General features: G+C 48.0%; 2 protein-coding genes across 2 annotated transcripts in view; both read left to right on the forward strand.

Annotated features, from left to right (window-relative positions):
* CDH22 (cadherin 22) overlaps positions 1-12,632 on the forward strand; it is a 1,590,820-nt gene that overhangs the window by 123,875 nt on the left and 1,454,313 nt on the right. The window lies entirely within an intron of this gene.
* LOC146812360 (uncharacterized) overlaps positions 2,216-12,632 on the forward strand; it is a 38,123-nt gene continuing 27,706 nt past the window's right edge. Inside the window, exons 1-2 of the mRNA XM_085615161.1 lie at positions 2,216-2,633; positions 2,924-3,548. Coding sequence (XP_085471287.1) covers positions 2,216-2,633; positions 2,924-3,548 — 1,043 coding nt within the window. The remainder of the gene's footprint in view (positions 2,634-2,923; positions 3,549-12,632) is intronic.

The raw sequence follows: 12,632 nt of genomic DNA on the forward strand, positions 1-12,632 counted from the left end.
CTGACTTTTCCCTGATTACTTTCACCTACAATCAGTGCTTAATGTGAGCCGGTGCTTTCCGGTGCTCGGCACCAGCACTTATTTGTCAACAAGGGCACTTGTGACAGTCTGCCACAAGATGGCGCTGTCTGAGATGACCACAACAAAAGTCAATTATTAATTCAATATACATTAATAATTACTATTACCTGCCTCCCAAAGCCATTCATATGGCTTTTGGATGCTGTAATAGTCCGAATTGTCACACGTGTAGTAGTGTGATGGTTAGCAGTTGTGTTGTTATTATCATTGGCAACATGACAGGGGCAATGTATGGTGCAAGCTGCAGTGGCCTCAAGAGGAGAGCCCTCGCACTTAATTTTTACAAATTAAGCACTGCCTACAATTTTGTTTTCGGCTTTGCTTCTAGCCACATGACATGAATTTCCAGTCAGTACTGTTACTTACAGCGCCAAGAGGCAGCTTTTGCAGGTGCTAGAGGTCTTTACAATTATGATTGCCCTAGTGCTTGCAGCCGTGCATGGCAGAATCCAGATGTCTCGTTTGCTTCCACGCTAGATCAGCGGTTTCATCGTTTATGGCCAGCACTGGCACAGCACTGCTGCAGTTTGAATAATGTATTTATTCCAGCTAGAAGCTCAATTACACGGTTTAATTGTAAGGTAATGAAAAGAGGAGACAGAGGGAGGGAGCTGTAGCGCACAACAAAATGCCCTGAAAATGTATTACAAAGCTCCTTTCTGTACATAGGTCTGACTGAGTATAACATAGCATAGGGAAAAAGATATAAGCAGTGCAAATCAGTGCAGAGTTTACATTCACCTGGGTGACTGGCTGCACTAAATCCTAGACACTAATAGTGCAGTGTTTACAGGTTGCCTTTCTGAAGTAAACACCTATTACAAATAGTACAGTGATTGGTGACGGCCTGATTGCACTAAACATGTAATACATATATTACTGTACAACCGGTCTGTGCCTATTCGGATGGACTAAGGAACGCGATACGAGGAAAGGAGAAGTTACTGTCTGTTTACAGGTCTGGTTGTACTAAGCAAATTCTGCAAGTGACCCTGTAGTTACGAAGGAGAGACCTCGGAGCATGGACCATACACAGGTAAACAGCCGCAGCCAGTGCAGGTAAGAGCGGTGGGGCCGGGTGGGGGGGATTTCGATCGATGATGACGAGGGAAAAATAATTATTTATTTAATTTTCCCTCGTCATCGTCCATTGAAATCACCACTCTTACCTGCACGGGCCACAGCTGCAGAAAAACCAAAGACTGTCTTTTGTGATTTGAGAATACACCTTGGCTCGTAGATATTGCAATAATACAATTTATATAAGAAAGCCCAGTGTGTGAAATAATATTCACCCGCAATCTATATATTTAATAGTTCGAAATCTATACCATCAATTTTGAGATATGTAATAGGTTCAAGATTGACCTCGGAAACAGGTCTCCGCTGACGCGTAGGCCTGCACCTTGTTGAAATCAGGGGGCCCGTCCAAGATTAAGGGAAATGTTGTACTGCATCTTATGTGTTCTCCTTTAATCCTTTGATGATGTTTAGGCTTTAGAATGTGTGGTCTCTTAGCAACTGTATTGAGCCAAGACATTCCTATTGGAGCTGTTGGCAGAGCTGGTCCTTCTGGCTCTGCTATCCATGTAGCCAATAAATAACCAGTTTACTACCTCCTGTGTCAGCCTGGTTACTAAAGGAAGCATGCATTTGCAATGCGGTAGGTCTCGCATTTACGAGTGTTTGTGCTATTGGCATTGTAAATGACTATGGGCCTCATGTAGGTAAAAAATATTTACCGATTCTTAAATACCGAACAGTACCGAATCGGTATTTAAGAATCGGTAAGTTATATGTAGGTAACAAGTCGGTAAAAGTTTCCGATTCGGTAACATTCGGTATTTTCCGAATCGGTAATTACCGAATCGGTAAATACCGCGGTGGTATTTACCGAATCGGTATATTCCGAGGTGGTATTTACCGAATCGGTAAATTCCGAATCGGAAAGTACCGAATCGGAAAAAAAAATCACATGACTGTTTGAAACAGCCAATCCTGTGCAACCAAACCCCACCCAAGTAGGAAGTGGCCACACCCAGGCAGGTGCACACAATCAACTGACTCAGGAGAGGCTTGAAGTGCAGAGGAGAGGCAGGGAGCCAGTGGCTGAATCTTGAGACCAAACTACACCATGTCCAGCCAGAGGACAGGAGGGGAAAGGAGGCGCAAGGTGAAATTTAGCCCCAAGGAACTCCAGGTGCTAGTGGAGGAGGTGGTGAGGCAGCACCAGAAGCTATTTGGGAGGCAATCCCTGCAAGTGGCAGAGTGTGAGAAGCGCACCATTTGGCTGGCAATCCAGGCGCAGGTAAATGCCGTGGGAGTGACCCACAGGGACATAGACGTTCTAAAAAAACGATGGTACGACCTGCGCATCGTGACTAAGAGGAAGATGGGGGACATCCAGAAGGAGGCCAGCCGGACAGGAGGTGGAACTAACAGGGCACCTGCCCTCACTGAACTGGAGGAGCTGGTGCAGTCGACAATCGAGCCTGAGAGTGTCGTGGGCCTTGGGGATGCCGACAGCTCTGCCAGAGCCGCCACCCAACAAGGTAAGAGGAATGCACAGCAATGTAGCCCCCCCTACCCCTATCCCACATCCCCCAATGTGAAATGAGTATCCCACTCCAGTCCATGTGTTACTGCAGACAGGCAATGCATTATGGGAGATGTAGTCAGGGATCCCCCACCATGAACAGAATAGCACAGAACTATGATGCATGGTACAGACATTAGCCTAAAGCACACAGAGGACAATGTGAGAGTCTTAGAACAATTTATTGTCATGCTTGCAATGCATGCCTTCAGATACACTGAGCTGATGTTGCATTTCTGTCCACAGACGTAACATCGCGCAGGACTCCAGATGGCACAGGAGAGGGGGCACACCGTCAATCCAGTTCAGCTACGGGCAGCACAAGTTCTGGCCAGAGAGCGTTGCCACTGCCACCATCCCCAGTACATGAGCCAGCATCCCCACTACCTGAGCCTGCATCCCCAGTACCTGAGCCAGCATCACCACTCCTGCTGGAGTCACCGGCCACATCACCATCCACAATAGTGAGGTCGAGGAGGCGTGCTGCTGCCAGGCTGCGCGTGTTGCACACATCTTCCGATGACAGCAGGGGCCCGGAGCCAAATCCTATGCCCCAGGATGGGAGACATACCACTGGTCCCTCCACCTCACAGGGAGCCGACACGGGTGCAGGACAGCGCCGCAGGTCGCGTGAGACAACTCCACCACCAATCCATCTCGGCCATGGGGTCTTTGGGGGCCTTGAGGCCGGCATGTTAAAACAACAGCGCCTGCAAACGAAGGCAGTAATTTCAGTACAGCGGCATGTGCGGGGACTCAGAACAACATTCAGACACATGGACAGGAACATTGGCGCTATGGCGGCGGGGATTTCTGACATGGCAGTGGGCCTGCGGGACGTCTCACAGTCCATGCAGCTGTTGTGCAGCAAGTTGGACGCAGAGAGAGCTGCAAGGCGCCGGGAACGGCAGAGGGGAGACAGGCACACCAGGGCACTCAACCGCATTGCGAATGCAACATCATTGCTCTGCCGGCGCTCAGTGAACATGCAGGAGGGCCTGACCCACTGCAGCAGCGATGTCACTAGGGGGATGGTGCAGGTCACCAGTGCCCTGGAGGTCCTCTTGACCAGTCAGGCGGCCACAAGTGGTGCAGGGGATGCTGCTGAAAGCATTGACACCAGCAGCAGGAGCAGCATCACACCCCCCGTCCCAGAAACACGCAGGAGCAGCAGGCGGCATGGGGCTGGCACCAGTGAGGAGGCTGAATCCGTGCCATCTCACAATGTAGCGCGTGGCCGCAAACTTTGATGCTGCACCGCGTAGCAATAGACTATTGGGTGACTTAACCCTGGTCTTCACACTTGTGAATTGGCAATGTTACCTGATTTGCATTATCTTGGTTTCGTGGCGTAGTGGCGCATAATTAAACTACTACATGACAACCAACACCTGCCTGTGTCCCCTTACTTACTCAGAAATAGTTGCATGTGATCTCTGCCCGTCTCACTCTCCCATATGTTGCTGTTGGCACTCCATCTGCGTTGGGCTCTGGCTGTCCTGAATCATCCTCATTGTCCTCGAAATCTGTGAGTTCCACCGCTGTACCTCTCTTTGTGGCAAGGTTGTGCAGCATTGCACAAGTGGCGATGATCTTGCAACAGATGATGGGTGTGTACTGGCGTGCGCCTCCGCTCTTGTGGAGGCAGCGGAACCTGCTTTTCAGAAGTCCAAACGTGCGCTCCACCACGTTGCGAGTTGATTTGTGTGCCACGTTGTATCGTCTCTCACTCTGGGTTGATGGGTGTAGGTAGGGAGTGAGGATGAATGCGCGCACGGCATATGCACTGTCGCCTGGGTGAGTGAAAGGGAACCATCAGTCACATGCCTCAATACACTTACATTTGCTAGTTTCATGGTGCGTCACTGTTACTTACCTAGCAGGTATCCCTCTCCAAATTCTCCGGCAAGCAGTCGTGTGTAGATCCCACTGTTCTGGAAGATGTATGAGTCGTGGGTGCTTCCAGGAAACTTGGCACAAATGTCAGTGATGATGTTCCCTGCATCGCAGATGACCTGCACATTGATGGAGTGGGTGGACTTTCTGTTTCTGTAGATGTGCTCAGTGGCAGCTGGTGGGCAGATTGGGATGTGTGTGCCATCAATACAGCCAATTACATGGGGGAACTGTGCCATGCGATAAAAGTCAGTTTTAGTTTTCTGCAGGTCAGCCTGTGTATTTGGGAAGCTGATGTAGTGGTGCATTCTCTGCATCATGGCATCCAGGAACTTCCTGAAGAAACGGGACAGGCAACTCTGGGATACACCGCCCACCGCAGCTATCACCACCTGGTAACTGCCAGATGCGAGGAGATGTAGGCTGCAGAGTACCTGCACATGTGGTGGTATGGCATGCGCCCTTGGTGTTGGCTGCTCCAGGAGTGGGTGCAGGTCCCTTATTAGGTCCATGATGGTTTGGGGGTGTAGCCTGTACCTTTCATGTATCTCATCCTCAGTCAGTTGGAAAAGTGTGATGCGCTGTCTGTAAATTCGTTCCTCCCTTCTCCAAAACCTCAGTCCTGCTGCCTGTAGACGTAGCCGCCTTGCAATGACATACAGAGCGGCCATGTTGTCCACGCTGATGCATTTTGGGATTTCTTTTATGCACTGTTTATGATTACCACCTGCTTTCAATCTGTGTTAATTACCGACTCTTATTTACCGAATTTCATCGATTTCTAAAATACCGAATTTACCTACATCTCTTTTTCCGTTTTACCACTTCATATTTACCACTTCATATTTACCGAATCGGTAAACATGTATTCGGTAAATATGAATCGGTATTTTAGAACTCGGTAAACATGAATCGGTATTTACCGCTTCATATTTACCGATTTAAGGTTTTTGGCCTCCTACATCTCACTTGACTAAATACCGGTCGGTAACTGGGATTTTACCGAATTTCGGCCGTTACCGACCGGTATTTGGCTACCTACATGAGGCCCCATGCCTTTTATTTATGTGTTTTTTTAAAAACAGATAAATAAAAGGTATTGTCATTTACAATGCCAATAGTTTAACTCTCGCAAATGCGAGACCCATTGCTTTACAAATGCCAGTGCCATGATATAAACATTAAAAAAACGTAGGAGAGAGCATGTCCTGCCTGCAACAGCTGGCAAGACAACGTTTTAAAAGAATTAGAGCTCAGATGCTGTAATTAAAGCCTACTGTGTAACAACACACGTAATAGAGGGTGTTGCCATGAGAGGATACAAAATGAGACAAGGCGGTACTTAGGAGGGACTACTAAGCCTATTGACCAATGAACAGCTGCAGTTTACAGTGAACAATTACACAATCCAATAAAAAATATGGGAGGGGCTTCAAGTCCCTACCTGGATACAGCATGCCTTGCAGAGAACCGCATGTGATGCCCAGGTTTGACCTAAAAAATCACTTAACTGTTCTACCAATGAACAACACCAGGTCACATGCTAATAATTTAATGTAGGGACACATTGACATCCTTCTGTAAGATGCGATTGGGCACTTGCATCTCCACATTCCCCATGGGCAATAAGAGGGAGTAACCAGCAAAAACTCGACTCAGCTGTGTACGTGTACCACTTTCACACTACTGGAGTTCCAAAGCCCAGAAAGAGAGTTAAAGAAAACTTTTGTAATTTATCTTATTAGAATTACCCCTCTTAGGGGATCTGCTTCACCCTGTGTATTTATTATTGTAATCATGTACACTACACTTGGTATTTCCCTGGCCCTACCTCACTTGATGTCTGAACGCTCACCTTAGAATGGTGGTATCTGTTACTTCATTGCTTTGAGCGACTTGGAGGTGTCAGTTGGAAAATAAACTCCTGGCATGGCAAGGTGTCTACTGTGTCCATGCCAACCAGGAACCTACCTGCCACAGACTGACCATGGTTCACATACCATTTACCCCACTCTCACACAAGACAATTTTTTTATGCTGAAAAGGAAATCAATGAGTCTAGGAACAACAATGGTTTCAGCTTGGTCAGACAGGCACCGTCTCTATGGAAGAAGAGTCCCTGACCCCAAGCCACGATGGAGGATGGACATCAATGGCCATGTATTGAGGAACTTTGCCTAATAGCTGTTTAATCATATTGCTGATTTATTTAGTCCTTTTGTGGAAGAACCTTGACTGGAGGTTCTCCTAGTGATGAAGTGAGACCAAGCGATAACTGTCTCAGGCACCTCAGGGCCAACCAAGCAAGGTCCCTTCCATCAGGAAGGTCCCTTCCACCATGATGGGGCTAATCATGGTCTCCAATATACAAGATCATGAGTGTAGGATGCTTAACATTCCTGCTCAGAGTCCTCTCTACCACCATTCTCCACCTGACCACCAACATCAGCACTTAATACATATATTAAAATATTCACAGTTGGTCTATGGTCATCTGGATGTACTAGGCATGCAATAGAAATAGTGCAGTGGTCACTGTTCATGTGCCAGGTTGAACTAAGCACAGGCTGCAAGTGACACAGCGTTTGCAGCCTGTGTGCCTAACTAAACTTAGGGCCTTATGACTATGGTGGTCCATTGGACCACCGTAGCCAGGGTGGCGGTGCGGGCACTGCTGCACCCGCAGTCCGACTCCCCCATTACGACTTGGGGGTCGGAACGTTTTGGCACAACCGCAACCGGTATCAGAAATCCATGGCGGTGTTTCGGAAGTCTGAGGCTGCAATATGCTTGGCGGGGCTCCTGCAGCCCCACCAAGCATATTACGAGTTTCCTCTCTGCCATGGTTTTCAAGCCAGTGAGCCGGCCATGTAAAGTGTGGCGGAGAGGAAACAAAGGGAGTCCTACAAGGCCCCCTGTTGCCTCTGCGCCAGGAGATGCATTCAGGAGGGCACATGGTGTGTCCCCCTGTCTGCATGCTCCCCCAGTTCCTGCAGGGCATGGGCTTGACAGTCCATGCCCCTCAGGAACCATTAATGGTGTTCCCATTGTGGTGCCTGTTACAGCTCTCCTATGAGCCCTTCAGCAGGTACCATTGTGGGCCAGGCCACCGCAGAATTGACGGACTTGGATTCCAGTTGGGATCTGGCAGGCAGTCTAATTATGACTTTGGCGGTGAAAGAGCGGGGCACTGGGGTAGCGCCCCCTCCTGCACCCTCAAAGTTATAATAAGGCCCTTAGAATTTGATGCAAGTAATGAAGTGGTTGAGGACAGCTAGGAGCATCGCTACTCTCAGCACATAATGAAAACTGTGTAGTGCTTGGAGTCTGCATTTTTGTTACGACTAACCCGATGATCCACCTGTTGCTGTGTTTACATCTCCATGTCTGTCTGTATGACTGGCTGTGCTAAGTGAATTACACTAGTAATGAATTGTTTACAGTCGGTCGGTCAGTCGAGCCCCACTGAGCTCCAGATGCAAATATTGCAATGTTTACTGTCTGTGAACCTGCCTGCAAGAACCACATAGCAAAAACAGTGCAGTGTTTATAATGCGCCTAGAGGCCTCAATCACATTTCCATTGTCTCATACAATCAGCACATATATAAAATGAGAAGGGTCAACAAAGATAGACTAGGTGCTGCCTTGGACTGTGGGGATTTACTGAAGCAAGTGGGTTTTTAGAGCCTTCTCGAAGGCATTCAACAACAAACAAGCAATTGCCAGAAATGCATTGCCCAACGTTGGGGGTGTGGGGGTACTACTTATCTCAAGGTCATTAAGAACACTGTTTCCAGTGCTGATCTTATGTGTGATAGACTGGTGCATTTTGGGTGTTGTAGTGATGTTTTGCTTCCATTAAAATAATTACACTAGCATTCCTTAAATCAGTGGTGTGCAGGTGAAAAGTTCAGAATGGAGATAGTCCCTTATGATCTGGAGTCGTGTAGTCACCCTACTTTTTCCCCTGGCTTTTTCTAGCCACTTTAAAAGGGAACATATATGTGCTTGTTTAAGTGTTGATCTCAGGTGTATCTAATACAGTGAGGCATGACATTTTGTTCTATATATTTGGGTTAATTACCAAATAATTGAAGTTTATGTCAAAGCCTGGTCATTGAATTCGCTTCAGGAGGCCACCAATAATCCATACATCTTCTGGTGTGGACAGTCTTGAATTAAGTACAGTCTGCCCTCGCTATGTTATGTTATTTATATTTCTAAAGCGCAGCGGTTACCCAAAGGTAATTCTGTTACTCTAATAGTTTGCTGATCACTGTTTTAGAAGTTCCTGACAGAAGAGCCAATTGGGTCAATCTTTGAACCAATAGCCAAACCCTCTTGTAAGTTGACCTATCTTCCAACCCCGGAAGTCGAAGCGTCTTCCATATGAATTTTCTATGTTAATTAAAAGACTGTCTGACATGGTAAACCTGGTTATCCATCGAGATTCCTTTATCAGAGAACACCCATAAGGTGTACAGTCTGTGCTTGTTTTCGTGTGTCTGACAGCACCACACCGCTGATGCAAAACACGGAATTGTTTTCAAGCTGGCTACGTGTCTGCCCACGCTGTGCCAATGAAACACAAACAATAGATGGTTCACAGTGTGCCTGTGCGCTTTTCTACTACTGCCCATGACACACAAACACTTCAATGTTTACAATGCCGTGTTTACTGTCTGGCTGTGTGTCTGCCTACAGTATGCAATGCTTGCAGTTTACCTGTGTGCATGTCCACTCCGTATATATTCCATAATTAGGGCATATTTATGAAAAAGCCACGCAATGCAGTGCAACAAGTCATGTTGCTATGCTGGGTTACAGGGAAATGGCATAAATGGGTCGTATTTATGGCAATATGGTGCATTCCTGCCTTTTCCCTCAGATGGTGCCCTTTTGGCAGCCTAGCACCAATGCAGGCACCCTTGCTCCATGGGGCAGGGGTGTCTACATTCTTTTTTAAAGCTTTATATAGCTCAAACTAGACCCGACGATATCAGGTATCAAAGCGCTTTTACATGAGCACCAGTTATGTTCCAGATGGGCACCTTCATTTTGGTTATGCACGGGGAGATTCAGGGGCCGATTCCGATCCGGGTCGGAGAGCACTCCGACTGAGCCGGATCCGGAGTGTTTTCCGACCGAGCCAGAGTCCTGCAGTCTGACTGAGCGAGTACGATGCGGTCGTATGCTGCCAGACTCGGTTCGGTCGGACTCCCATAGAAGTCAATGGGAGCCGGTCGTACGACGCGTACATGGGCTCCCATTGACTGAATGGGTATGTCTAGCGCAAGGGCACCCCCTACAGTGGGTACGAGTAGGTGCCATCCGCACTGTACATGCCTGTGTTGGGGGGACCCTTGGGTCTCCCCATGTGTCCGAGTCGTAGGGCTGTGGGTGACAGGGGGTCCGACGCAGACCCCCAAAGGCAACCACCCGGACGTTTTGTGAGCCGGACACTCCGGCTTGCACAGGCTGTCCAACGCGTGCATTGTACTGGCTCGGTCGTAAATCGCATCCATTGCACGCCACGGTTAGCTTCCGACCGAGACGTACGAAGCGGTTCGGACCCGGAAACGACTCGGTCGGTGAATTTCATGTAGCTCGCATCGTACTTGCCCGCTCGTACACCTGTTCGAGTCGGGCGGAAAACACGCGAACGGCTCATAGTTTTTCCGTCCAGATCGCGTTCAGTGCCCTTCCGACCCAGATCGGAATCGGCCCCTAAGTGATTTGCCCAGAATCACAGGATGTTGAGCATCGTTGCTGCGACTCGAACCCGGTTCCCCAGCTTCGAAGTCCACCGCTCTAGCCGTAAGGCTACATCCTCCACCAATCTTGCATGCAAGATTTTTTTTGTGCAGTAAGGGACACGTTTTTGCACAAAGCTAATCCTGAGAGGGATTTTCTTCTTTCTATGTGTGCTGCAGAATGTAGCACACATAGAAAAAGGAAGTAACGAGGAGAGATAAAGATATTTCTCCTCTTTACACCTCACCTGAAAAGGGGTATCTTTTTGGATACGCCTGGTAAACCCGTGAATGTGTAAAAAACCAAATGGGTGGAATAGGAATTCCCACACAATGCCCATGGAATGCCTTCTCAGCAGAGTAACGCAACGCAGCTATCTGTGCAGCGTTGCCTTACTCCAGATTTATTGAGCCACTCAGGGCCACGCAAAGTGGCCTTGCATGGCATCATAAATCTGATTTATGCTCTGCCTCACTCTTGCACCACGCTGCGTGGTGCAAGAGTGATGCAAAGCAGCACGTAAATAGCCACCTTTGTGCAGTGTTTCCAGTCTGAACTGTGTGTGCCTACACCGTGCACTTGGAAACAGACACTGAGGTGTTTACAGTCTGCCAGCCTACATTGTGCACATCATTGATATACAACTAAAAGTGTTTTCTTCCTGTATGTGTGTGTGCATCAAAATGATTGCTCCCCCAGCAGAAAGTGATGACAAGCCCTCGAGTCTCCTATATCGCACAGGTATTTATTGGCCTTGAGCGCATTGTGGTGTTTACAGTCTGCCTGTATTTCTTCCTACACAGCGCACATGAAATCAAGCAAAAGTGTTTTCAGACTGGCTATGTGTATGTCTACAATGTGCACTTAACAAACCAGCAGATTATTGTTTGAAGTTTCTATGTGTACCTCTGCTTCTCACATGATGCACAAACATTGCTGTGTTAACAGATTGTGAGGCTCATTTACAAGCCCTTTGCGCCACCAGTATGTCACTTTTTGTGACGTCACTTCATGCGCACTTAGCATGTTCTGCACCTGGCTGTATTCCACAGCCGAGTGGAAGACATGCATAGGCTCCAAGGCACTGTCTGAGCGTCCAAATTGGCCACTCACACCAATCACGATGCTGCCGTCATGCTGATGACAGCAGCATTGTGATTGGCTTATGGGATCCTGTGTGCTGCCGGGAGTCAGGAATAGAAGAAGATGGAGGAGAAGTTGCGGCCATTATCAGGTAAGCATTTAAAAAAATGGATCCTTCTCCCGCTACCACCTCACCACCCCCGCTCCCTAGCAGCCGCCACTGTCCATGAACATAACACAAAATGTACTGTGTTTTCCGTCTGCATATATGCTGCGTATATTGCACAGAAAGACTGCAGGGTTGGCAGCCTGCTTTGTTTCTGGATACATTGTGCAAGTGATGAACACACATTGCAATGTTTACAACCTGGCTGTGGGTCTGACTCAGGCGTAAGCTGGGCCCCTGCGGCGCAGGGTCGGCCCAACCATTCAAGAGGCCCCCCATTCAGCTCAAGGCCAATGAACATTTGTGAGATATGGTGGACTCGAGGCCCCTCACACAGGGCTTTAAGTGGCATGTAAGAACTGAGGGGTCTCTCAAAGGGGCGAGGCTGAATTAATTAAAGGCGTGGCTTAAACACACGTAAGCTAAAAACCTGTGCTTATAGATAGTGTGCCGCCTGACTGGTATTTTGCTGCTTCTGTGTTTGCATCCAGATGTATAACACAACAAGTAACACTACACCTACAACAAGCCAGTTGCATATGATAAATAAGCAACAACTATGGCTTCATTGTATATAATATTGAAAATGCTTCAGTTCTGAAATGATGAGACTGTGAAAGCACTAGAATGAGACTGAAGTTACATCAGAGGCAGGGAAGGGTGGCACTCCTGCAGAGTTGAGATTACATTTTTCACCCTGAGGGTGAGGGCAAAAATGAAGAGCCTGGTAGGGACCAGTCTCAGCACCTGCTCTTTAGAACTGCAGGCGCTGAGCACCGGCAGGACCCGGCCCACTTAAAGGCCTGCCCTCATCACATTCTGCAGGGGGCCCCATCACTTTGGGTTGCACTACTGGTCTGACAATACTAACATGGTAAACAGTGTGTCCTTTAAGAGATATGAAGACAGTGGCAGGCCCTAGTGCCTTTGTGAAGAATTGTCTGGTTCCTGGCTGGTTTTCTCTAGTATCATTCTCCATCCCATATTCATAATGTCCTCCCTTTTACCCCCGCACACTCATCCACCGCGACTCATTATTTTAATACCACTTATT

The sequence above is a fragment of the Triturus cristatus genome, chromosome 7 (genome assembly GCF_964204655.1).
Source record: "Triturus cristatus chromosome 7, aTriCri1.1, whole genome shotgun sequence".
Lineage (NCBI taxonomy): Eukaryota > Metazoa > Chordata > Amphibia > Caudata > Salamandridae > Triturus > Triturus cristatus.